Below are 27,061 nucleotides of genomic sequence, written 5' to 3' on the forward strand. Positions count from 1 at the left end.
ACTCACATCCACATCCCAGGCTATCCCGACACCCTCAGGTATGCCCTGGGGCCCTGTACAGACACACACCCATGTGCAGATGTGTGCTCACTCTTGTCTGCAGACTTCCTGCGTTTCTGAGTGTGTTTTGAGCTGCTCCAAAGGACTGAAGCTGTCTGCTAAATGTGCGCAGGGCCCCTTCTCAGCCAGGCTCCGGTGCCCACGGGAGCCCAAGGATCCCCTGATTAGCTGGGATCTGCCTTTCAGGGCATGACCAAGGCTCGGCTCTGGGAGGACTGCGTCACAGGGTGCAGTGACATGGAGTTGAGATGTGACTCAGGCACTTAAAGTGAAAATAAAAGTGGTATTTTGCCCCGAGAGGAGATGGCTATCATGCAGACTGGGTGCTGTGGGGGCGACTTGGCCCAGGGAGCCTTCGGGAGCCTTCTCAGCCCCACTGCCGGCCAGGACCGGGGCAGGGGCAGGATTTCAGGGGACAGGGAGCCCTGGTGTGGCCACGGGAGGAGAACCGAGGGTGGCAGGCATGGCCAGGCCTTGTCTAATCCATTTCAGACCTCTCCCTTCTAGAACCATAAGGGCTCCTAACCGTTTTTAGGTCTCATATACCTCCAGGAATCTGACGAAAGTCTAAGTCTGCCTTCTCCAGAAGAAGGCGCAGACCTACGAAATGTCGCATGCATTGTCGGGAGCTTGCAGGACATTAGGAAGGCTGTGATGGGCTTAGGGTTACCGATGCTTGTATCGGAAAGAGAATGAGGCTCCACACCTCTTTGAACCCATGGCTGGGTTAGAAACCCCGGGACATATTACTGAGCGGGTGGGGGCTTTGCTCCGCGCAGCAGCGTTAGGCCAGGCGCCCGGTGGGGCAGGTAGAGGTGGGCCCAGCACACGGCCCAGGCTCTGGATCTCATCGTCCGTGCCTCTGCGACAGTGGCCAGACCACAGCCCCCTGTAGTCTGGAGATAAAAAAAAAAAAAAGGCTGTGGTGGTGAAATAAGATGGCACGTGTGAAGATGTGGCCTGGCACCCAGTGCGCCATCAGCAGGGGCTGCTGCCGGAATCATTGTTGCCCTCAAAGGCTGGGCAGGCTGGAGCCCTCGGCCGGGGACTGCCACATGTTTACCTTCTGTCTGGAGTTTGCCCAGCTTGGGGGAGGGGCCTGACCAAGCTCCTCTTCTGCTGGGAGAAGCGAGGAAGATGCCTGCAGGGCCCGGCCTTGGATGCTTGACCCACAGTCCCTGCCAGCTGGGACACTGCGGTCACCATGCAGGAGCTGAGTCCCTTATTCCAGGAACCCGCTTCAGATCACTGGCAGGGGGCCTTGGAGAGGCAGCTGGGTTGGCCCTGCGAGGGGACATGGGAGCCTTTGGACCTCCCGCAGGGCCCCGGGCTGCCCAGCTGGAGAGGAGGGCGTGTGCCTCTCGAGGGCTTCCTGGCGCCCTACTCGGTGAGGACTGGCTTATGATGCAGGCCTTCTAGGAGCCCAGGATGGGGTGGGCTATGGATGTAAGAGAAGCTGTCTCTCTCCCACCTGGCGGTCAGTCAGCTGGGTGGGGTGCGGTCTGGGCAGAGCTCTCAGCAGAGCCTGACTTCTGGGAAGACCACGATCGGAGCAAGCGGTCAGGTTCCAGGAGGCCGGGAAAGGAGGATGTCTCTTCCAGCCGTTGACATTCTCTGGGCTTTGGAATCCCACTTCTAGGAGAGGTTAGGGAGGCAGAGAATTGCTCTGCAGCCGTCCAGAAAGAGCCTCCGAAGGAGATTTTACTTGAGAGAGGGAGAGGGAGGGAGACTGGAGAGAGAGCACAGCCCAGTCTTTCTCTAGTAACTGGGATCCGAAATTGACTCAAGGGCAGTGTTGGGCGGAGGGAGGGGCTCCAGGGGCCAGCCAGGTCGGCAGAGGGACGGAACAGAGCTAGCTCCGGAGCCTCCTGCCCGCTCTTACCCCCACAGCTGTGTATCAGGAGCTGGGCTTGGGCTGGGCTGACCAGTGGGGGACATGGGGCCTAGAGGCTGCTCCCCACACTGGGGGGCCAGCATCCTGGGTGCTTAGGATCCCGCGTGACATGCAAGCTCTAACGTCTGCCAGTGTGCTCCACAATCCCATCCTTCCCCAGCTGAGCTGTTAGGAGCCTCAATGGGGTAATGTTGGGGAGAGGAAACACCTGGCCGTCCATACACCACCCAAAGATGGAGGTACACTTGCATTTTGCTTCGAATAAGCTCATATTCACAGCGCTTTGGGGCCAGTGAAGCACCTCTCCAGCCATTAGCTCGTCTCTGAGGGAGGCAGAGGGCTTACTCACCCACCTGCCGGATGAGCAGACCGAGGCTTGAGAAGGTGGAATGGCCGCTGTGCCGGTGTCTGGCATCCGGGACATGGTGGGGAGACGGTTCATGATAGGGACCCCTCTCACTGCTGTGTCGGGGCAATGCTCCCAGGGAAGAGGGGCCATGACCTTCTGGGTACGAGAACGCCGAGCTGAGGCTTATGTTCAAACACGATTCTGCCTCGAATTTACCGGGCCACCCTGTGTGGATCCCTGGTCCTTTGTGAGCCCCAACTTTACCATCTGCAAAATGGGGATCAGAATAATTCTGCAGATGCGGAAATGCCCCATGAGAGGTATTGCCCTCCTTAGCTTCCCTCTGTGGGGGACACACATGGGAAATTTCAGACTCAAAGAACATCAGAACTGGAAGGACTGTCCACACTCGCTATTTATAACCTAGATGGCGGGACCAACACCCAGAGAGAAATACCCCAAGGTCACAGGGAGAGGCAGTGGCAAAGCCAAGGTAGGGGACCAGATCGTTCTCAGGGGCCAAAAGCCAAGGATGGGAAATTGGAGGGGGGGGGCAGGTCTTCAAGGTGGGGAGGGGTGACGGGAACAGGGAAAGGGACAGACTTTCCTTCCTCCCCCTCCGAGCCATCCGAGCGGCAGGCACGCACATGTTCTGGTGCATGCCGCAGCCCTCCACCCCCGCACAGCCACCCCCACACAGGCTGAGACACACTGACACTCTGCTGAGCCTCCCTCCTGCCCGCCTGCCTCCCTGCACAAGCACACAGTGACACTGCTGCCAGCACCCCTGCAGTCTGGGGCCCCGGCCCTCAGTGGGGTGAGGCCAGAGCCTTGGAATGCAATGCCTGCATCCGGTTACACGCGCACGCGCGCGCACACACACGCACACACCGGTTCCAAGAGGGCATCCAGCCCAGGTCTACCTCCCAGCGCAGGGGGAGCAAGATGATGCTGGCTGCGCTCCTGGGCTCCCCCGCCCTGCCCTTCCCTCTCCTTGTGCAGGCCCCTTTGCCACGGTCCACCCTCTCCAGCATGCATGTTGCCCATGTTGCATTCTGAGCTTCTGAGCTTCTCTGGGGCACAGAAGGAAGCCTGCGTCCCTGGCCAGGCTGACGCAGCCCCCAGAGGCCCAGCCCAGGCCCTCCAGCCCCTCTTGGGGCGTGGCTGGCCCCAAGGCGTCAGGTGGGGCCCCTGGAACTTTCCTTGCCGGAGAAGGTTGAGGGCCTTGGGGTCACGTAAAAGGAGAAACATGTCTGTGACTCTTGCCTCCCGGCAACAGGTATTTCCTGAGCACACACTCAATCCCACTCAGAGTACTGGAGTGAGGAGTGCTCCTTTGTCTTACGGATGGGGAACCAAGGCCCAGAGAGGGCCAGGGCCTTGCCTAAGGTCGCACAGGCCAATGGCACACAAGAAGAGGGCACGCCAGCCTCTTTCTTGTCTGGTGCTTGGCTCTAGTGTCTCTCTCTGAACTTCTAGAAGGCTTCAGGGTGTGCAGGTGGATGGAACCTGAGGAGGAAGCAGGCCCTCATCATCCCCCCTGCTTCTGTCCGTTCAGGTCCTCTCTCCAAGGTCTGTGAATATCGTTCTATTTCCCTTTTTGTAACCCATTCAAGAAAACCCATGCACAGCCAAAACAAGGAATATGTTAGGACTTCTGTTGGTTCACTGTTCCCTGTGGCAAACAGAATCTTCTGGTTCCCAGACCTTCTGTGTCCCCCACAAGACTTCTGCTGGGTTGGCATGGGGCAGGCCTGTGGGGTGTGGGACAGCTCAAAGACACTGAGTCCCTGGCAGCGGGCGGCTGCAGCCCAGGATGGGAGGAGGGAGATGTAAGGTTTCAGTAATAAGGTCCTAGAATTTTCTGGCTGCGAAATGCTATAGTCTGTGGGGTTCTGGGCCGAGCTGCTGTAGCGAACTGGGGAGAAGAGAGAGAACACCAAACAAATGGGGCCCCTAGCCCCCACAGCCCCTATCTCCTCTGATCTATTTGCCACTGGGAGACCTGCATAGCTGTGTTTTGTTTGTTATTTTAAAAGGGCATCGTGGCTTAAAAAGAAATAACTAAGGGGCGCCTGGGTGGCTCAGTCGGTTAAGCGTCCAACTTCGGCCCAGGTCACGATCTTGCAGTTCGTGGGTTCGAGCCCCACATCGGGCTCTGTGCTGACAGTTCAGAGCCTGGAGCCTGTTTCAGATTCTGTGTCTCCTTCTCTCTCTGTTCCTCCCCTGCTCATGCTCTGTCTCTCTCTCTCTCAAAAATAAATAAAGATTAGAAAATAATTATAATAATAATAAAAAGAACTAAGAAGAAAGAAAGAGCGGGTTTAAAAATGATCGACAGTTGACTTCACGGATAGGCAAACTGAGGCCCCAAAAGGTGAAGGGATTTGCTTAAAGCACTCGAAGGGGTTATTACAGAAACAGGATATCCCTTTTGTTTCTCGACAGATCTGACCCCAGCTTTTTAACTGGTCTGGAAATCTAGGAGCCCTCAGAGAATCTCATACGACTCCCCGGCACTTTTCTAGAAAAACGCTTCACAACAATCCACTGCAAGGGTGTATTATTTCTCAAAGATCCCTCTGCCCTAAAGTCCATCTGTGGACCCAAGGTGAGGGCCACCTCTAATCTGAGAATGTGGGGTATTGGAGAGAGCAACCGACAAGGAGTCAGGAGTCCTGGGTTCAAGGGCTTGACCTCAGTTTCTACATCTGTGGAATGGGGAAAAAGTCGACTTCACTGGGAAGATATCACTGGGCACACCAGCTCCTGATGCGGTCACATGTGGCCCACCCCGCGGCCCCTCTGATGGCCAGACATTCTGACTCCGTCTGCTCGGGCATCCATACCCCCAGGCCTTCCTCTCTGCTGAGTGATCAGATCAGCTAACTTGGGCTGTGAGTTACCACTGAGAAGTTCCAGACCCTGATGCTCTGACAGATAACGGTTCCTGTTGACCTGGAACTTTCTGGAATCACCCCAGCTCATCTCAGAGAGGTGGAATGCTTAGATATTTTAACTGAGGGTGAGGAGACTTTCCCGAGGAGACTGGACTTTGATTATGAGTTGCCTGTCACGTAGCATCCAAGCAAGATGATGAGTAGCTAGAAACTCGGGACTGGAATTCTGGAGGCAGGAGGGGCTATACAGAAGCAGGTTTCAATCTTGCATGATGGTCACTGGCTTTTACCATCTGCAGGGGTGGTGGGGTCACAGATCCTTTGTGAAGCTGATGGAAGATACGCATCCTCTGCCCCAGATAATACCCAGACACAGAGTCATTTTGTTTAAATTTTATGTGTGCTCATGACCGCCCAGACCCTCCCCAGAGATCCCAGCTGATGGCCTGGTGGAGGGGCTGGAGGGAGGTGGTAAGAGGCGGTGGAGAGAGAGAGAATGGGGAGAAATGATCTGGGGGGAGATGAGCAGGGGAAGGCACTGGCAGCAGGGCAAGGTCCCAGGGAGAGTGCAGCCACCTAGAAACAAAAAGCGAGGTGGGCCAGATGTCGCCTGGTGTGGGACAGGCAAGGGGGAGCAGGCCCACTGGGGCTGCAGGGGCGGGGGGGAGGGGCACTGGGTGGGCGGGCCTGGCACAGCTTTTTCCAGGGAGCCCGGGGGTGGGCACCAGATTGTGGTGGGTTCATGGAGTGTGGGAGGTGGAAAGAGGAGGCAGCGGATGTCGGACACTTGTTCTGGAAGTTTGGCAGCAAAGAGGGAGGAAGGAAATGGCCCAAGCTGTTGGGTCGAGAGAGAAGTTCTTGGTTTTCAATTTTAAAATTTGGGAGGGGGGGAGCAGGATAGTTATTTATTTTTCCAGAATAAGGGAGACCTGTTGTGTGTTTGAGGAAGCAGCCAGTGAACAGAAGACCCTAGTACTTGTCGGGACCCCTGACAATCAGACCCCCTAAGGAGTCCAGAGTGGAGGGGGGTGCGGGTTCTGTGACTGTGCTGTTTCCAGAAGGCCCCCAGAAACTGTCTTCTGTCTGCTGAGACCCACGGGCACGCCCTGGGCTCTGGGCAGCTCGGGGTAAAGGTGGGGAGGTTTACTTTAGAGGAAGTTGTCTTGGTAGCAGGAACCTCTCCCCATCCCTGTGTAGGAGAGACTTCTCCCAAATGGCCCAGGGGGAAGTGTGACTGCGGGTCCTCATCCCCATCTTTCAAATGGGGAAACTGAGGCCCAGAGGATAAGAAGCTGGTAGCCAAGCTGGGCGAGGCCCCAGGTCTCTCACGCCCCCCCTCGAATGCTCCCCGTGCTCACCTGGCTTCAACGTCAGCATTCCGGGCTGGTTCAGGCCAGAGAGAGTGGTGAGCCCCCCGTGGGCTGACAGCCAGCAACTCCCAGGACACCGAGCCTGCCAGGCAGCCAGAAAGCAATTTCCCAGTGTGAATCTTGCTTTTCACGGCCCATTAGCACGTTCCCACATTCTCAGCCATGCTGGACCCACTCTCACTGTGCCCTCTCCATCTGTCTGTTGGAGAGCAGGGCCTCCCTGCCTGCCTGTGCCCCCCCACCCCCCCGCCCCCACAGGGGCACACTGCTCTGCCCTGGGGAGCAGCCCTTCCCCTCCTCACCGTGGCCCCCACAACCTCCTCTCCTGACTTCCTCCTTCTCTGAGCTTGGCAAACGGGGTCCATTTTGTTTCTGATGAAGCCAGCTGTTCTCATCACTTCGTAGATAATGATGCCTATAAAAGGCGATGTTTCTTGAGCATTTACTAGACTCCAGGGACTGTGTTAAAGCTATTGCATACCTTATTATCTCATTGAATCCTTGAAACAACTGCACAGGGTGAGTACTATTCCTGGCTACACTTTACAGGGGAGGAAACAGGCTTAGTGAGGTTAAGGGGCTTGCTGGTGAGTGGCGGCACCCTGATTTGAACTCTGGTTGGTCTGGTTCGGGAACGCCTGTTCTTCTAGAACTTCGCCATCCAACACGGTGGTCACTAGCCACGTATAGCTGTTTGAATGAAATAAAATAAAAAATTCAGTTCTTCAGTCCTCCGAGCCGCATTGCAAGTGCTCTATGAGCATATGAAGCTAGCGGCTGCCACGTTGGACGACACGGAATATTTCCACCATCCCAGAACATTCTGTTGGACGGTGCTGGTATAGAATATTAAAGATGGCGAGGGCTCTGTGCTATTTCGCCTCATCCACACCCCAACTTCCGTGCTGCAGATAAAGAAGGGGAGGCCTGTGTTGGGGCAGACCGCTGCCCAAGACCTCCCAGCAGGGCTGAGAGCTGCGATTTCTGTCCCTTCTGGGTCTGTCTGTCTCACAGACACACCCCTCCCTGACCACGTTCTGTGACCTGCTTTCCCTTCCTCTCAGGACCCCTGGTCACTCCCTTCCACGCTGACCTCCCCATCTTGGCCTCCTCCCCTCTCTGCCCTGTCCTGTTTCCAAGCTCCTGCCCATCGACCTGCCGGCCCCAACTTCACAGGGCTGCTGTGTTCAAGAAGGAGCTTAGTGGTGCACATGCATTTGAAAGGAGGATGCCTTCTGGGTACGTGGGAGGCTGGTGCCCTCTGGACCAGTAGCTCTGAACTGGTTTTGATAAACTCCTCCCTCTGAGCTGCTGCTAAAAGCTATGCATCCTTGCCCCAGAAAAAAATGCACGTACCTACTTTCAGAGGCGCAGGATGTCCTTCAGGGGGTACATGGCCCCTGCAGCAGCCCTCCCCATGTTAGAACCTAGTTAGGACCCCAGCTAGAAGCTGAGACTTACCCAAAAGCTTGGCGCTGTGTTCCAGGGAGGAAGTTTAGCGAATGTGCCTTCTACTGTTTTATAGCTGTGGCTCCTAGGTTCTCAGCTCCTGACGCAGAGCCCAGGCTCACGCGCCTGTCAAGCCACCCTGCACAGAAGTACATGTGCCAGCCCCTTCAGTGCTGATGTCCGGAGACAGGGCATCTAGGAGGACTCCCGCAGAGGGCAGGAAGGACAGCCCAGTTGGCTGGGAAACTATCACCTGAACCCCTGTGTTCAATGAAAATACAGATCCCCTGTGCCTCTGCCCAGAGGTTCTGACTTGGTAGGTCTGGATGGGGTCTTGGAATATGTATTTTAAAAATACCCCCAGGGGATTCCTGAGCAAGCAGTTTGGCAACCATTGGTCTAAGGTCTTTACCTGGAATGGATTTTTTTACTTAGTTTTTTTCTGCTTCTTACTTAGCATTTATTTCTTTAGTGGAGAAATTATATCTATCCCTCTTTTCCTGTCTTCCTCCCACCACCCTTCCATCCCTCCATCTCTCGCTCCCACATTAATTGAACTCCAGGCTCCAGACCGGACATGGGCTAGATGCTGGTCACTGGGGCAAGACTCCGCCCTGCACCCAGGAGCTTACAGCCTCTCTCCTTCCCTGCCCCCTGATCTCACTGGGGCTCTCCAACCTTTCCCAGAGGGGCCACCTTAAACACTCTGTCCCTTGGGGCCTTTGAGAATCGTGGACTCCAGCTGGGCAGGGACCTGAAGGTCTTTAGGCCCGTCCGCCTCTCTGTCTGTCATCTCTTTGGGAGATGAGTTGTGCCCTACCTTCTTCAGATGCCTGTTCCTATTCCTAACACCTCCGATGGAAAATCCCCTTCCCGGTCTCGTTTCAGTCCCTCCCACTGCGAATTCAATCTACCTCCTGTTTCTGCAAGTAACATTTATGGAAGCCCTATGGGTAGTAGACATTGGGTTCCCCGGGCACAGGCACGTGGAGCAGCAAGTGAAAGTCCTGGACCTCAGGAACTTACCGTCAGGTGGGAGGGACGAGAGGAGCAACCAGCTGTGAACTTGGGCTAGATGGGGTGGGTGTGGAGTGCTCTGGGAGCACAGGCCAGGCACCCAGGTCTTGCTGCTTTTCTGGGTGTGTGGGGGGGGGGTGGTCGAGGTGGGGGAACAGTGTGGTGCCCACCTCAAGGAAGGTCCATTGCTGTGTGAGACTTTCTACTTGCCCAGGAATTCTGGCCTTCTAGGGCTTTCCTAGAGGTTGCATTTCCTGGTCTCCAGCCCCCTCCTGGCACTTTCTTCCTCATCCTTCCTCAGTCTCCCACCCTCTCCATTCATGCTGCCCAGACGTGAAACCAATGACACCGGGCCCAGGGTGTACGTAGGGAGGGTGTCTGTGCCAGCCTGCAGGCCTCCTGGGCTTGGACCTACCCGTTTGCTGAGGATAGGGCATCAGCGTTGGAGGATGTGGCCACATCAGGAAACTGGGTGTGGCGGGCTCCCTTGGTGAGGGAGAGCAAATACCAGAGTTCCAGCCCTGCCTACAGCTAGCTTCGAGAGTCTTCTACGCTGAGCTCCCAGAGTCTTGAGCTCTACTCCTGACTTAAGGAACCCGACTCTGCATTTCGATAAGACACCCTGGTGATTCACATACACCTTAAAACTGGGATGGGCACCTGGGTGGCTGTTGAGCACTGAGGGTTGACCCTTGATTTCATCTCAGGTCTTGATCCCAGGGTCTGGGACCGAACCTTGCGCTGGGCTCCGCGATGAGCGTGAAGTCTGCTTAAGATTTTCTCTCTTTGTCTCCCTCTGCCCCCACCCCCCACCCCGCTTGTGCATGGTCTCTCTCTCTGTTTCTCTCAAAGACAAAATAAAAATTAAAATAAAATAAAATAAAATTGGGAAAACCTGCCCAGAGACTTGCTTCTTGCCTTTAGTCTGTGGTTAGGGGGCTAAGGGTGGTTCCTACGGTCAGTGTCCAGCTCCTTAGGGGCAGGGAAGGTTTATCGTCTGTGACATGAAGGAGTTGGACCAGATGACCTTTGTGGGAGGGGGTATGACATAGTTCTTGGCTCCAAGATCTAACCCTCAAACTAGTTTTGTTTGGCCAGATCCTCTGTTTAAAAAAGTTATTTTCAAGAATAAGGTGCCAGTCTTTAAAAATTGGGAATTTTCACATACATATCCAGACTTCTGGCTTTTCTCAAAAAGTTGAACAATCTGGGACATGGGCCACACGCCACATGGCAGTAATCAATGTCCCCATGCAAGCGCTGAAACTTAACCCTCGCTCCAGATTCTTTTCCCAGCCACTGATACTTTGAGGGTCAAGTCTCAGAAGCCTCTTAAAACATGTGAAAAGAGGCTCGGCCTTAATCAATATGAGACTCACAGATCAAATCTACGCTTAGTTGCCATTTTCCACCTGTCTCACTAGCAAAGACAAAAAAGCTTGATGATACACTGTTGACGTGGGCGAGGGAAATGGTCCCCTCACATACTAGAGAAAGTAGGCTGGTACAATCTCTAAGATGGATAATCTCTCATTATCTGTTGAAATTACCGATAACACCTACCCTTTGACCAAGGAACACCGTTTCTCAAAGTTTATCCACAGACAGCTGCACACAAGACAAAAGTAATTCTAAGGCACACATAGAAGGTTAGTCATTGTTTGTAATATGGTTTGAACTAACCTAATTGCCCAGTGATAGGGGACTGGCTAGGTAAATTATAGGACAGCCATATGAATAAATAATGAGGAGCTCTTTATGTGACGATTTGTTTTTTGTGTTTTTTAAAGATTTTTTAAATCTTTGTTTATTTTTGAGAGAGAGAAAGAGAGAGAGATTGAGAGAGAGAGAGAGAGAGAGAGAGAGAGAGCAGGGTAGGGGCAGAGAGAGAAGGAGAGAGAGAATCCCGAGCAGGCTCTACACCTGGTGTGGGGCTAGAACCCACGAATTGTGGGATCATAACCTGAGCCGAGATCAAGAGTCGGATGCTCAACCAACTGAGCCACCCAGGTACCCCTCTTGTAACATATACAATTTGGAAGGAGTATCTCCAAGATATCTACTGAAAAAAGGTAGGGTGAAGGGGTGCCTGGGTGGCTCAGTCGGTTAAGCGTCCGACTCTTGGTTTCTGCTCAGGTCATGATCCCACAGCTTGTGGTTTGGAGGCTCGGGTCGGGCTCTGCGCTGACAGCACAGAGCCTGCTTGGGATTCTCTCTCTCCCTCTCTCTCTGCCCCTCCCCTGCTCACCGTCTCCCCCTCTTTCTCAAAATACATAAATAGACTTTAAAAAAAAAAAGGAGGGTGCAGAATGGTCTGCAAGTTCCAGTACCTTTGTGTGGGGGAGAGTATTTGTGGACAGCTGCTCAAGGACCTGGTAACACTAGCTGTCCCTGGGGACGGGACCTCGGAGACTGGGGTACAGGGGTGGGAGGGAGTCTTTCCAATCTTTTGAACTTTGAACCGAGTTGATGTGTTACCTACTCAAAGAATGAAACAGTAAAATCTTTCAGAGACCGGGATGCTATGATTCTCACACTACACGATTCTAATGTTTTACAACTTGGAGAGCCCAACTTATTACAACTCTGCAAGGTTCGTCTCTCGTGAGGCCAAGGCCCTGATAATCTGCTACCAGTGGTTCTCCCGGGTCTCCAGCCCCGCCCCGTGCCCGAGTCAGGCCACGGTTGTCCCCGGGAGCTCCTGCAGCCCCGCAGAAGGTCTCCCTAGCCAGCATGGTGCAGACGCGTGGGCTTTGGTCTGTCCCAGCGATGCGTCCCTTGGGCCCTTCCTTACCCCCTGCGCCTTCTCTGTCTTTCCAGGGGAGCCTTCTCGGTGGTGCGCAGGTGTGTGAAGGTGCTGGCTGGCCAGGAGTATGCTGCTAAGATCATCAACACCAAGAAGCTGTCGGCCAGAGGTAGGTAGCAGACCTATGCCTCGCCCGCCCTCTGGGGCTCTTGCTACCCTCTACCCCTTGGGTTAGAGCCAGGACCTGGGTCTGTCCTCCTGGGTGATGCTGCAGGAGGGAGCTGCTTCCTCCTGTGGGTATTATGAGCGCAGATCCCTCCATTTTCCTTCCTTCGGGGATCTAGACCGGAGGCCATGGCCTCTCTGCCTCCCACCCAGATGAAGGCAAAGGCTCCAGGTAGCACTTCCTTTCCCCGTTTTTCTGCCACTTGCTCCCTCTCTCATCTCCAGACCTCTGCACCCACCATTCCCTCTGCTGGGACTCCCTCACCTGGCTCCTTTTACAAGCCTGATCCTTTCTAAATCTTCAGGGCGCAGCTCAATGTCCCATCCTTTGAGAGGCTTCCCTGACCCCCAAATCTGAGGGGTCTCCCCTATTTTATATGTTATTACTGTTTACCTTTGTGGCTTTACCCCAACCTGGACTTATCCCATTGACTGACTTGGTCCCTGATTTCACATCCATCTTGCCTCTTGACTCTAAGCTCCAAGAGGGTAGGGATGGGTCTCAGTCCCTGCTATCCCCAGTACCTAGGAGAGCACCCAACACATCCCAGTGCTCTACTAGAGGCCAGCTAACGCCAAGTACATTCTACTTCAGCCACGCAAATCCACTCTCTTATCCCTAAATTTTCCCTAGAACGGTGGCTCCCCAAACTGTCCTCACCCCAGGACCCCCGGAGAGCTTCCGAAACTCCTGATGCCTGGCTCCTACCCACCGAGGTTGTGATTTAATCCGTGTGAGGTGGGACCTGGGTTTGGAAGAGATCCCCGGGTCATTCCAGTTCGGAAATGGTCCTAGACGAGCAGCATCCGCGTCACCAGGAGATCGTTAGAAAGGCTTCTTGTTTCTAGACTTAAGGAATCAGGATGTGCATTTTAACAAGGTGCACTGGTGATCCGTGTGGACACTGGAACTTGGAAAGCCTGCCCAGGAGCCTTGCTTCTTGCCCTGAGCACGTGATTACAGCGGGAAGGGCAGTAACCATAGTCAGTGGGTTGGGGAAGGTTATCTTCAAAACTCCAATTCCTGCTCTGAATGGTGTCTAGCTGCCTTGGGGGTCCCCTGGAGGCGAAGGGAATTCTGTTGGGTGAGGCGGGTGCAGGTGCAGCCTGGGGGACGTCGAGCGAGGGGCTGGCATAGTGTCCAGGGGTTTGCCCGGCATAGGCAGCAGCTGCGTCTGGGCTGGAGCCCAGCAGGTGTGGGGTTCACGGAGGCTGTTACAGGATGTTCACATTGTCCCCCGCAGGCCTCCCAGCGGGCCCTGTGTTGACCGTGTGTTGCTGCCTTTCATCCCCCTGGCTCAGTGCTGCTGGGAGCCCAGCACTTTCTCCTAGTCACTGAGCTCCCCCATAGGCAGCCAGTGTCCTGTTGGGAGAAGACGCAGGGTGTGTGTGTGTGTGTGTGGATTCTCTGAGGGTCCCTGAACCTGCCAGGATGGCACACATTCAGCTTGAAAGCTGGTGTGGAAGGGTGACACCTGTGGAAAGTCCGGAGCCAGAGCCAGGGTCAGGGGTCAGGGCGGGCAGGAAGGCCACAGGAATGCTGGGGTTTGCCTTGCATGCTGTGTGACTAGTGGCACTCTAGTGCCCTCTCTGTGCTTTATGTCTCTAGTGATCAAAGGAGACGTCCCAATCCCTGAGATACAGTGGGGGCAAGATTAGAGCCATGACTCGGGATGGCAAGTTGAGGTAGCTCCAAAATGAGGGAGGGTCAGGAACCAGTGTCTTCCCTTGATGCTGGGGCTCTTGGGCAGTTCACTGCCCTCTCTCTCTCTCTCTCTCTCTCACACACACACACACACACACACACACACACACACTGACAGGAAGAGACAGATGTTTATGGGGGAGAATGGAAAGGGCATTGCCTCCTTTCTGGAAGGTAGGACTAAGCATTCCTCGGGCGGTATAGACTCTGGGCCGTGCCAGGAGGAAACTGCCAGGCACCCTGTCATTCTCTGGTGATTTGTTGAGGCTCTGACGTCCTTAGAGGAAGGTGGTCCAGGCCTAGGTGAGCGTGGAGGGTGGGAGTGGGGAGGTTCTCCAGGGAATCTTCTCAAAGAAGTCTGCCAACTGCCAACGCTCCTGTCCCCAGCGGGAGGGGAGGAAAAGAGTGGCTTTTCACAGGTTTCTTTGTTTGCCACTCATGGTGCCCGGGGTGGGGAGCAGTGTGATGCTGAATATTTGGCAACGTACCCTAAGCTTCTCCTGCTGGCACTCCCGGTGACTTTGGCAGCTCCCCGCAGGGGCCATGCCCACCCGGAGCAGCCGTCCTCCCCTGGGTGGGGGCTGTGGCTTCCCCTTCCCCTTCCCCACCAGGGTCAGCCTCTTCTGCTGTTGCATGGCTCCCCAACCCAGGAGATGTTTTCTTGTATGTATTTTAAAACTACTCTTTAAAAAAAAAATGTGTATTTATTTTAAGAGAGAGACAGAAAGAGCGCAGGGGAGAGGCAGGGAGAGAGAGGAGAGAGAGAACCTCAAGCAGGCTCCTTGTCAGCGCTAAGCCTGACATGGGGCTCAGACTCACGAACAATGAGATCATGACCTGAGCTGAAATCGAGAGTTGGACGCTTAACCGACTGAGCCACCCAGGCGCCCCCAAACTACTCTTTTAAATAAGATACTTATGGTATAAATGGTTCCAAGGAGCCATAAAGACATGGAACAGAAAGTACAAATTTTGCCTGTCCCAAGCCCTGCTGAATCCCCTTGGGAGAGGTTAAAAAAATGCAGCTGCCCTATTTCTACCCCGGAGGGTTGGATTCAGTAGGTGAGGCCCAGACTCCTATCAGCAGTGATGATAGCTAGTATATGCCCGGCGAGAACTCCCTGCCGGGGGCTCCAGATGCTTCCTAACCCCAGCCTCACCTAGCACACAGAAAGAAGTCATTAGGGGCGCCTGGGTGGCTCAGTCGGGTAAGCAGCTGACTCATGATTTTGGCTCAGGTCACGGTCTGGTAGTTCGTGAGCTCGAGCCCCATGTCGGGCTCTGTGTTGACCATGCTTGGGATTCTCTGTCCCCCCCCCCCCCGCCCTCAAAAATAAATAAATAAGCATTAAAAAAAAGAAGAAGAAAAATTCATTAACACTTTAGGGTACGCTGGGCACATGGATGTGGCTGGCACAGCCAGGGGAGACTGACTGGGGTACAGACACCTTCACAGTACCCACTCTCTATCCGAATGCTCAGGGGTCACTTCCTTGGCTCCCTGGCGACCAGTCCCAGGACGCGGCATGAGCTCATTCAGGCTACCCCTGTGGTCCGTGATGGGAAGTAGGCAGTAAGACACATCTCCCCGTCTTCCTCATCTTACTCCCCACCCCTGCCTGGCACTGTTGCTCCTTAGGATTATTTCTCTAACCCCCCCCCCCCCCCAGGATCAGGAACCCTGTTGAGGCCCTACAGAGGGTGGGGGCATTTCCTCTTGCAAGACTCTGAAATCTATTTTTCCCCCTGGTTCTTGTCCTGTGCCTCCGGCCAGAGTCCCACTGCCCACCTGCCTGCTGGAGCCCACCCCCTCTGCAGGCACAGACTTCCAGCCTGCCCCCATGCCCTGCTCTGTCTTGCCCTGCCCTTCTGGTGCTATCTGGCCCCAGGAACCTCACCCTGAACCTTACTTTCACTCACGCTTGCCTGCCAAGCTCCTGGGCAAGGTAGGACCCCTTAACCCCAACACCCTGGAGGTCTGCCCCCAGGGAGGGGGGGGGAGAAGGTTCACAAGGTATTGTAGTGGGCATTGGGGCTAATCCTTCCAGGTACCTGGGCAGGAGGCTTCACCATTGTGGGACTATATTGAGCTGGATGGATTGATTTGTCAATTAATTAATTATAAGAATGGGAGGCAATATATAGTATAGTAATTATTAACATGGGCTGAAATCCCAGCACTGCCATTTCTTAGCTATGGGACTTTGGGCAAGCTGCTTAGTGGCTCTGGGCCCCGGGAGCACGGCAGCGACTGGCAGACAAGGTCTTGCTCTCACCGCACCCATTTTCTAAGGGGGAAGACTGAAAATAACACTGAACATATAAATAAACTGGATAACTTCAGGTAGCAAGGAGTGTTATAAAGAAGACAGGGCAGTGGGAAAGTGATGGGGCAAGGGGACACTCAGAAAAGGCACCTCTGAAGAGGTGACGTTGTGCTAGACCTGCCAGGGGAGAAGGAGGCAGCCATAAGAAGACCCAGGAGAAGAGCATTCTAGGCAGAAGGCACGGGGCGAATGCAAAGGCCCTGGGGTGGGAAGGGGCTTGGTGTGCCTGAGGTCAGAAAGGAGGCGGCCACTGTGGCTGAAGCTCCAAGGCCGAGATGAGGCAGGACCCAGCAGGGTCTGGCTGGTTGTGGTGAGGAGTTTGGATTATAAGTACACTAGGGACTGTTGAAGGGTTTGAAGCCAGGGAGTGACAGCACCTAATTCATATTTTAATAAGAGGTTCTTCGCTGCCAAGGACTATTGGCTGCATTAGGGACAGCATCCAGGAGCAGTTCCTCAAAGCTCTGAGTACTAACAAGGCTTGACCACCCTACTGAGTGATTAAAAAAAAATTTTTTTTTAATGTTTACTCATTTTAGAGACAGAAAGAGCATAAGCAGGGGAGGGGCAGAGAGAGCCCAAGACAGAATCCGAAGCAGGCTCCAGGCTCTGAGCCACCAGCAAAGAACCCGATGCGGGGCCCAAACCCACGAACCATGAGGTCATGATTCGAGCTGAAGTCCGACTGAGCCACCCAGGCACCCCTGAGTGATTTTGATAAAGGGATTGCCCTTTTCATCACTGGGCCTCAGTTTCCTTACCTACATAACAGAGCAAGTCCTCAGAGGTCAAGAGAAACACAGTCCCTACATTCTTCGAAGAATGTTAGAAAATAAAAGCATTTCACAGTTACGAAAACCATTGGAAAACCTATATGTTTACGTAAATTCAACAAATTAATGCTTCTAGCACTGGAAGTTGCAATGCGGTGTGATCTGGGCATCCCCCTCTTCTGTGTGGGAATCGGCCTGCCCCCGCCCTGGAAGATATGAAAGGAGGCTGGGAAGGACGGGGGGACCAGGGGAAGCCCCCCACCCCCGTGTGCACAACCTCCCCTCCCCCAGCCTGTAGTCCACCTTCAGCTGGGGAGCTGAGCTTACGCTCTATGGAAACAGGATTGGACTTAATTGCTTTGCTGATGAAAAAGCCACATTTCAGTATTGATCTTGGCTTCTGCAGCCCATGGAGGACGGCTGTGATTGCTCTAATAGTGATTGCTCTGATAAAGAGGCAGGGGAAAGCTGAGCTGGCTGCCTGGGGACAAGAGCTGGGACTTGCTTCATCCTTATAATCTTCCTTGGTGCCTGCCTGCCCTGAAGGGGCTATTCAGGGACTGGGTTCTAGTCCTGGCTCTGCCTGTGAGTATCTGCGTGAGTTCCCTGGCATGGGCCTCGATTTTCCCATTCAGAAATTGGGGGCAGGTGGAGGTGATGGCAATGAGTCAGGGTGCGGAGAACAGTATAGTACAGGGTTTTAAAGCTCCTCCCCGGAGTCTGCCTGCCTGGGTACAAAGTGTGGCTCCACTGATCACCACAGTTGTGATTCTGAGCCAGGTATTTAACGTCCCTGTTCCTCTGTCTCCTCCTCTGTAAAGCCAGAACGTGACAGTACCTCCCTCAAAGGGCAGTTGTAAGCACTTGAGATGCATATAAAAGTGCCCTGTAGGGGCCCCTGGGTGGCTTGGTCGGTTAAGTGTCTGACTTCAGCTCGGTCATGATCTCTCGGTCCGTGAGTTCGAGCCCCACGTCGGGCTCTGTGCTGACTGCTCAGATCCTGGAGCCTGTTTCAGATTCTGTGTCTCCCTCTCTCTCTGCCCCTCCCCTGTTCATGCTCTCTCTCTGTCTCAAAAATAAATAAACGTTAAAAAAAAAAATTAAAAAAAAAAAAGTGCCCTGCACAGCACGGGGCACATAGTAAATCTTGTAGATTTGCTACCGCCTCCCTTTTTGTTGTTGTTGTCGTTGTTGTTTTAAATTAAGGCATCAACTACTGAACTGTGAGGAAAGCACCCAAAAGGAGATGGAGACATGCATAAAATGGGGACAGGGATGCCCACAGCACAGGGTCGTTGGGGGGATGGAAGGGGGTCATGGGTATGATTGTTCCCAGCAGTCCCAGAGTCAGTGACTATGGGGGGGGGGGGGAGAGGGGCCAGATTCTGAACAAGTCCTCTCTCCCTGGGGGTTTGGACAAAAGTCCTGGAAAGCAGGTGCAAGAGCTCTGGGCAAGCCCCGATGCTGTCACATGTAGGTTCTGTACTGCAGATTCTTTGGGGCTCTCTGTGTCCTTGGTCCGGAGTCTCCTGTAAGGGGGGTGGCCCCTGCAAATTAATACAGTTCTTCTCCTGCAGAGCAAATACAGACTCCTTTAGAAAGGTTCGCCATTCAATGGTTTATTCTTTACTTCAATTATTTCTTAAGCACCTACTATGTGCCAGGCATTTGGGTAGATGCCAGGGTACAACAGAGACCAAGTTTTTGCCCTTAAGGGCACGAGACAAGGTCCCGGTCCATGAGACAAGGTAGGATGTGTTGTCCAGGGGCCCTGAGAACCCAGAGGAGGGGCCCCTACCAGCCTGGCAGTCAGGACAGGCTGCTAGGAGAAAGTGTATCTGAAGACAGGTGGGATGAACGAGTGATGGCCAATGATGGCCGGGTGGGAGGTTGGAAGGGAAAGTTCCAAGCTGAGAGAACCACACAGGTGAAGGTCCCAAGCCCAAGGGAGAGGGTTGTGCAGGGTGGGTCTGGAGGAGTGCCTGTCAGTGGTTCAGTCCCAGCTGGAGCCCCATGGGAGGGGCAAGGCTGGGGGCGGGGCAGGGGCCTGCCCTGGGGGGCCCTTCCGGGCTCCGTGGTTGTGGCTCTAGGAGGTACCTCAGTTGAGAGCCCCGGGAACCAAGGCCCAGAGAGAGGAAGGGACTTCTGAGGCACTGCAACCTGGTCTCTCCCCCTTCTGCTGCATCCCGCTGCCTTCCTGGAGGACCCAGGGCCCCTGCCAGAGAGGCGAGCTTCTCCAGGCGGGGCCCAGGGGCTGCCCTGGCAGGTGCAGATCATAAGAGCCCGTGAAGAGGCAGAGATGGAGTGGGGGAAGGTTCCTCCCTCACCCAGGACTTACCTGGGCATCTGTGTTTCAGACCATCAGAAGCTGGAGCGTGAAGCCCGCATCTGCCGCCTGTTGAAGCACCCCAACATCGGTGAGCTTTGGGGAGTGGGGAGGGGTGTGGGTGGCACCCGGCCTGGTGGGTGTTTGGGGGCTGGGAGGGCAGCTGCTCTCTTCTCTGGGCATCATGGCCCCTGTTATGGGAAAGGGGGTACCTTTAATGGTTTCCACGTTTCTCAGAGACCAGCTTGGTTGAGGGGAAGGTGAAGAAGGGGCCCTTCCTCCCAGCCCACGCAGCTGCCGGCAGCCTCCTTCGGAAAAGCTGTTGCAGGAAAACTCCCGAAGCTCTGAGAGAGACGAAAATAGGCCAGGCTTGGCCTTGACCAGCACGCCCCACTCCCCAAACCTGCCCCATGCTGAGTCAGCCTGGCACTGTGGCCGGGCCGCCTGCCTAGCCCAGCTGCCTGCTTGCCCCCCAGAGGCAGGCTCCAAGGTGGCCCCGGTCCCGGGGTAGACTGAGCCCAGGCCGCCAGGAGAGGCCAGACCTAGACCACATGTCACTGGCTGGCCTCCCACCTCCCCCTTACATGATTGGGGGGCTGCATCCCTGCCCATCATGGTTCTGAGTTGGGCGGCTGGGGGTGGGGCGTGGGGAGGAAGTGCAGATTCTAGATGGAGTTCTGTCAGGGAATGGCTGTGTGACCTTGGGTGGGAGCCCCTCCCTCTCTGAGCCACTTTCCTCCCCAACTTCACAAGGAAGCACCCTCTGGATCATCTGGGCATCTTGTTAAAAGGTAGATTCTGGTTCAGTGGGTTTGGGGGCGGGGGGGGGGGGCAAGGTTTTGCGTTTCTAACACGCTCCAAGGCGATGCCGAGGCTGCTGGTTCCCAGACCACGCTTTGAGGACTAAGGCCTAGGTGCTCTCTGAGGAATATTCCAACTCTGACAGCCGCCACGCCTTCGCCCGTGGGGAGGAAGCATCTCTCTGTGCCCAGAGCCCCAAGGGTTAACTCTCCTGCTGGAGAGAAGCAGCTCCATCTGGTATTTATACCCAAAAGGCACCTCCCCTTCCCTGTGCCCAGGGAAGGGGAGCAGAGCCGTGCAAACAGCAGCCAGAGGCTCCAGGGCCAGAATCAGAAGAGGGGCAGCAAAGCAGCTGGTGGGGAGCGAGGCTGGTTGGACCCCCGATCCCCGACCTGCTTGCAGACTCACTGTGCAGCCCTAGGCCGGCTCCTGCCTGGGCGGGGCCTCCACCTTCCCAGCTGTATGACGGGCAGGATTGTGAGTGATCTCTGACGATAAAGTCCCACGGTTCTGAGAAAGCCTGTCAGCCCCAGAGGAAGGAGGTGGTGTGTGTGTGTGTGTGTAAGGGTGTGTGTAAGGGGGTGTGCTGCAGCTGTCTCAGGTCAACGCTGCCTCCTCTTTGCACCTCCTTCCCCCTCTCATTCCCAGCTGTGCATGGGGAGCAGTAGTCATGGGCTCTGGGGCTGACAGACTGCAGCTGAAATCCTGGGTTTGCTGCTTAATTGCTGTGTGACCCCGGACATGTTGCTTAACCACTCTGAAGCTCGGTTTTCTCAGCCGGAAAATGGAAATGATACCCACCTCATAGGGTTGTGATGATTAGATAGAGCATAGCACAGTGACAGTCCCGAGGTAAGTGCTTTATTATCATGAGACTGCTCCCCTTTTTCTCAGTCCACACCTTTCCACAAAACCACCTTACCCGAAAATGGCACCTCCTCTCAGGGACTAACGCCAGTGCCCTCATGCAGGTGGGGGCTAGAATCCAGCCTGTGTTCCTGTCGCCTGGGTTCTTAGAGGGGCACGATTCTCATTCCTCTGAGCCATCCAGGTGTTTGGTCAACAGTTTGGGGCCCTATATTTAACATGGCGGTGAAGAGAACGGGGTTTACACATGGGGTCAAATCCCAGCTCCGCTGTTCACTGGGTGTTTGAGTGTGGGCAGGCTCTGAACTTCTCTGACCCTCGGTATCCTCCTCTGTGAGGGTAATCATGATATCCACCCTCTACAACTGTTGGAGGGTTAAATGAGAAAGTGCAAGTAAAGCACTTAGTACAAGCCTGGCACATGGGGAAGTCTCAGAAATGATGGCTGTCACCTTTAATATCGTTGTCATCTTTGAATCATTTACTCCTTCCTTCCTTCACCTGATAGCAAGGGCATCCGAGGCCCCACCGTGTGCCAAGGCCTCTGCTAGGGGTGGAGGATGTGTGGAAGAAGTGAGGATGGGGGTGGGGAGGGGGAAAGGAAGGGGCGGGGGTGGCTGATACACAGGGAAGTGGAGAGCCGAGCTGAGACCCAGACCAGGAAGACGCGGGGGAAGAACCCGAGCTATCTTAGGGCTTGGAAGGGCCCTGAAGGGTGCTACTTCCTGAGCCTCCAAATATCTCACTTCTAAATAGATTATAGATTATAATCTGCCCAAAGAAATGCAAAGAGGTACAGCCGTGGATACAAAACCCACGAGGCAAGTCCGTGCCTGGAGAAGCTAGATTGAGTCCTAGCCAGCCTGCTTGGTGTCTCTAGCCATGCTTACTGGCTGCTGCCCGTGTGTGGCCGGTGCCCAGCCCCAAGGGGACCAGGTCAGGGAGGCCGTGGCTTAGCACAGGGCGGCCCAACTGTGTCATGCACATGGGACAGTGCCCTACACTCTGTATTGCCACCTGCTGATGGGGCAAACCCCAAAGGCCATCCCAGGGAGTAGGGGACAACCCTAGAGTTTCACAAGGGATTTGGGTGGGCAAGAGAAGGGGGCTGGTTGATAATGAAGACGATGGTGTTTTCATTTATCAGGTTCTTCCCTGTGCCGGGCACTGTATCGAGGGCTTTACAAGTATCATCGATTAACTTCCAAAGCAGGCCAGTAGTGTTACCGCTGCTGGTAGGAAAGGAGGATCAGAGAGGTTACCTAATTTGCCCAAAGTTGCACAGCTTATAAGAGGCAGCGCTGGGAGGTGAGCCCAGCAACACTGACTCCAGAGCCCAGGTTCCCAGCCGTTCTCTTTAGCTTCCCAAGTGGACATCAGGAATGTGTTGTCAGGGGGCATTGGATAGGGTAAGAAGCACCAGCCTCTAATTTCCAAGAAAAAACTGGTAACTGTTGGAAATATGCAAGGCATGTCAGAAATTCATGAGCTCAGCTACACAAATGAAAACTAGGTTACAGATCTATTTGATCTATGACAATATTTCTAAAAAGTCAAAAACTGACAGCATAACTCAACGACCACAGTCATGTCAATCTCTACCAGGTGGTGAGACCCTTTCACACCCTGCGGCGGCTCTTGAAAATTTCCTTTCCTCTTTGGCTTTGGGCTCAGTTTTTTTTTCCTCAGGGTAGCCTTCACGGATGGGAGGGGAGGTTTGATGTGTCTTATCTCCTGGGTAGCTATAATGGCACCTCCTCTCAGGGACTAACGCCAGTGCCCTCATGCAGGTGGGGGCTAGAATCCAGCCTGTGTTCCTGTCGCCTGGGTTCTTAGAGGGGCAGCCTTTTAAATCAGCATAAAATTACTATCTGAGCTACAGTCAATGCCGAAGGACCCTCCCCCTCCCCCAATTTTGTCCATTTCTCTGAAACCTGAGAATCTTCTCTAAAGGAGCTGAGGCTTCCAGTCAGAGGGTAGATCCAGGAGTCCAGTCTTCTTGGAGCTCCTCTCAAATGCCTCTTGACCCGGTTCTAAAAGCCCATTCTGAGATGGTTCTGACCGCAGGTTGGCTTCTCAGAGCTTCTCATGCTCAGGAAAGAGAAGTTAAAAACACACATGCCTGCCAGGAACCCAGTAGGCAATAAGGAGTCTACTCCCCAAGGAAAGGGTCTTTTTAAAAACTTTATCTTGTTACACTATCAATGCTAACTTTGTATGATACATGTTTCCATATGATATATGATGTCTGTACCTTCTCGAGTATTTCTTTTTTTTTTTTAATTTTTTTTTAATGTTTATTTATTTTTGAGACAGAGAGAGACAGAGTATGACAGGGGAGGGTCAGAGAGAGAGGGAGACACAGAATCGGAAACAGGCTCCAGGCTCTGAGCTGTCAGCACAGAGCTTGACGCGGGGCGGGGCTCGAACTCACGGACCGACCGTGAGATCATGACCTGAGAGTATTTCTATACATATTATCTCAGGTCAGGTTTCTTAGAAGCGGAGCCTGAGGCAGGGATTCAGGTTCTCGTGATTTATCGAGGGTGTGTTCCCATGGAAGGCCTGCAAGGAATTGGGTGAACCACGATGGAAAAAGGGAAGAAATTGAGCAAGGGTGTGGCCTCAGGTCAAGTCTAACTTAGACCCACTTCCAGGTGTGTGTATGGCATACACACTGGAACATAAATCGTGTCTTGGGGTTGTCCCTCCTTAAAGCAAAGAGACTGCCCCTTAGCACCGACCCTGCCCTCCCACAGTAGTCAGTCCTTGGCTGAATGCTGCAGGTAACCTTGTACACAAGGTGGCTCTGTAGGCAGTGGGGAGTTCTCCAGAGAAGGGGGTCGATGTGAGCTGTTAGCAGCTAACCCCCCTGGCAGCTGCAGGATGGCGACCCCATCTTACCAAAGGGGACCTGGCCAGGGCACCAATACGGGGTTGCCAGATTCTGCACACAGAATATACAGGATGCTCTTTTCACTGCACATAGACATTTCAAAAACCGAGCCTACCTTTGCTTTGAAATGCCTTAAAAAATGGAAACAGGTTAATAGGTAGAGGAATGGGTAGAAACGTAGTGCAGCAAGTATAAGATTAATGATAGAACCCAAGTGGGGGGTACACGGGTGTTCACGTGAGTGTGTGTTTGAAATTTTTTATAATAAAATGTTGAGAAGAAATTAAAGCCGGATCACATAATATGTACTTGTAGGCAACCTGCTTCTTGTTTTTGCTTTGAAATATACTACAAACAGGGGTGCCTGCCTGGCTCAGCCAGTAGGGCATGCGACTCTTGATCTCGGGGTTGTGAATTCAAGCCCAAGTTGAGCGTAGAGCTTAGTTAAGAGCAAAATAAACATCTGTTTAACACATCTTTCAGTCATTTATTTATTTAAAAGATTTTTTAATGTTCTTGAGAGAGAGAGAGAGAGAGAGAGAGAGAGAGAGACAGAGCATGAGTGGGGGAAGGGCAGAGACAGAGGGAGACACGGAATTCGAAGCAGGCTCCAGGCTGTCAGCACAGAGCCCGACGCGGGGCTCGAACCCACAAACCTGAGATCATGACCTGAGCCGAAGTCGGATGCTTAGCCGACTGAGCCACCCAGGCGCCCCTCTTTCTGTCATTTATAAACACATATCATCATTTAGGAATTAAAAAAAATTTTTTAATTAAATTTGCATGCCTGAGGTTCCTGCCTGGCTCAGTCGGTGGAGTGTGTGACTCCTGGTCTCGGGGTTGTGAACTTGAGCCCCACGTTCAGTGTAGAGATTACTTAAATAAATAAATCTTTAAAAAAAATAATAAACTTGTGTTCCCTTCCTCCTCCATCTCTGGTCACATTCTCCCCTCCCCCATAGCAGACACCCACTCTTGTGTTTTTGATCCTGCTTCTCCAAACTTTATGTGCAGATAGGAGAGTCTTAAGCCATTTAGGGGACTCAATATTGAGTCAGAAATACATGCCCATGGCAAGAATTCAGATGGCACTAGGGCTCACAGTGAAAAAACAGTCTCAACAACTCACAACCCCTGCTCTCCCGATTCCCTTTCCCAAGGTACCCCAGTGCCCACTTCTCTGTATCCTTCCAGAGAGGCTTATGTCACAGACAGGCTGAAATACATCTTTTATAAAAAGTACCACGCACGCTGTTTTGCGCTTTGCTTTTTTGCCAAACAACATAATTCAGAGATGATTCTGAACCAGTGGATACATAACTGCCGTATTATTTTAACAGCTGTGTAATTTTCCGTTGTGCGATGTATCTTAATTCTCTGAGCCCGCACCCCGCTCTGTGGACATTTTTAGGCTGTGGCTCAGGGAAGGATGTGAAGCTGTCCTGGGAGAAAATGCAGTTGGTTGGCAGGGTGCAGCCCCCTAGAGTCAACCCCAGGCCTCGGGCCCTTCCTTCTAGAATCTCAGGGGGTAATTTAGGGAGCTCTGGGCTTCTGGGAGCCTTGCCCCTGTTCTTGGTAAATGAGGTAGGAAGAGATGAGTTTCTCAGCATGCTCATACTCAGGGACCACTGTCCCCCACACCCCCCAGCTCTCTTATCTCAGACCTGGATACACAGTGGGGTTAGGCACTCAGGGCCGCGTTGGTTGAACACCGGCTGGGTGACTCATGGAATTCTCACAACAAGCCTGAGGGTCCAGAAGTTTCATTCTCATTGTCCAGGCAAGAAAAGAGAGGCTCAGAAAGGTGTAACAACTTGCCTGAAGTCACACAGCTAGGAAGTGGCAGAGATTTGAGCCACGGGCTGATCCGATGATGCCACCTCGCCCTGCAAGAAGCTAAGCTTTGGGGGAAGAAAGGGGTCAAACTCTCACCAAAGCGGGGAGGGGTCTTTCACCTTTAAACCCGGGCCTCTTCTGACGATGCCCGAAGTCAGTGAGCCATCCTTTACTTAGTTTGTCAAAGCACCTGTTATCTAGCTTGTGCTCAGTGACTGAGAAATTGGCATGTTGGCTGTTGGGGGGCGGGGGAGGGGAGGTGAGAGGGCAGGAGGGGGCAGGAAGCAGTGCTTCCGGGTTAACTGGCTGCCTGGGCCCCTCCCACAGTCCGGCTCCACGACAGCATCTCTGAGGAGGGACACCATTACCTGATCTTCGACCTGTGAGTTTGGGCCCACCCCGGGCTGTACGAGGGGTAGGGGGGCAGCCGGAGCCGGGGTGACCTGGCTGGGTCCCTCGGCCCGATTCCCAAATGCTCCCAGGCTGGGCTGAATTCCCTCTTCTGAGACCGAAGTTTCCCAAATGTGGTAGGCCCGCCACCCAAGCAGTGCAGGTGGGGTTCCCTGAAAAGGCGACACATACCCGTTCCTCTCCTTGGCACAGCTTTCATTTTGCTTCTGTTTGTGGCCAGTGATGCTGGCTTTGCATGTCTGGTGGCGATAGAAAGTTTCCTTTTGGAGTCATTGTGAAGTTCTTAAAGCCAGTCAATGGAAGGAAAAACAATAATGAAATGATAGGTTCTTGGGTTGGCAGAGAAACTTCAGTGAAGGCACTGGTCCCGTCCGTAAAAAAGAAACAGTTAATAGTGGGGGAGGTTCTGCATGTGTGGGTGTGTGGGAAATCTCTGTGCCTCAGTTTCGCGGTGTGCCTAAAGTTCCTCGAAAAAAATCAAGTTTACTAAACAAACAAACAAACAAACAAACAACAATAACAGCAACAAAACCCAGTCCTTGGGCTTCCAGGAGCCTGATGACCCTGAGTGATACGTTCTGAGTGTCCCATCCCTGTCCTAAGTGCAGCCTGGACCCAGTGGGAGAGAAGGGCAGGTGGCGGAGGGGAGGGGAGTTGGTGGACGGGTGGGCTAGAAGCCAGGAAGAGGGTTCCAACAGGAGACACCCCTGGGGTTCCTCTCTTTGGGCTGAGGTTCTGAGGTCCCTGGGTCCCGTCCTTAGCTTCCTGGAGACTCTTCCGGAAGAGGCAACACCTGGGGCCTTTGTGGGAGGGTGACTTTGTGCCTGTCTCCCCAGGGTTACTGGTGGGGAGCTGTTTGAGGACATCGTGGCCCGGGAGTATTACAGTGAGGCTGATGCCAGGTGAGTGCCAGGTGCAGCCTGGCGATGGTGCCTGGGGCCAAGGGGGCCTCCCTCCCTGCCTTTCCAGCTTTCCGGGAGAGGCCTGCGTTCACACCGTGACCCCTTCCTCTCTCTCCCCAGTCACTGTATCCAGCAGATCCTGGAGGCCGTGCTGCACTGCCACCAGATGGGTGTGGTGCACCGGGACCTGAAGGTGAGCGACCCACC

At 53.8% G+C, this 27,061-nt stretch overlaps 1 protein-coding gene across 1 annotated transcript in view; it reads left to right on the forward strand.

Annotated features, from left to right (window-relative positions):
• CAMK2A (calcium/calmodulin dependent protein kinase II alpha) overlaps positions 1 to 27,061 on the forward strand; it is a 60,738-nt gene that overhangs the window by 1,625 nt on the left and 32,052 nt on the right. Inside the window, exons 2-6 of the mRNA XM_047868733.1 lie at positions 11,860 to 11,954; positions 19,173 to 19,232; positions 25,869 to 25,923; positions 26,789 to 26,854; positions 26,975 to 27,047. Coding sequence (XP_047724689.1) covers positions 11,860 to 11,954; positions 19,173 to 19,232; positions 25,869 to 25,923; positions 26,789 to 26,854; positions 26,975 to 27,047 — 349 coding nt within the window. The remainder of the gene's footprint in view (positions 1 to 11,859; positions 11,955 to 19,172; positions 19,233 to 25,868; positions 25,924 to 26,788; positions 26,855 to 26,974; positions 27,048 to 27,061) is intronic.

This window comes from Prionailurus viverrinus, chromosome A1 (genome assembly GCF_022837055.1).
Source record: "Prionailurus viverrinus isolate Anna chromosome A1, UM_Priviv_1.0, whole genome shotgun sequence".
NCBI classification, from domain to species: Eukaryota; Metazoa; Chordata; class Mammalia; order Carnivora; family Felidae; genus Prionailurus; species Prionailurus viverrinus.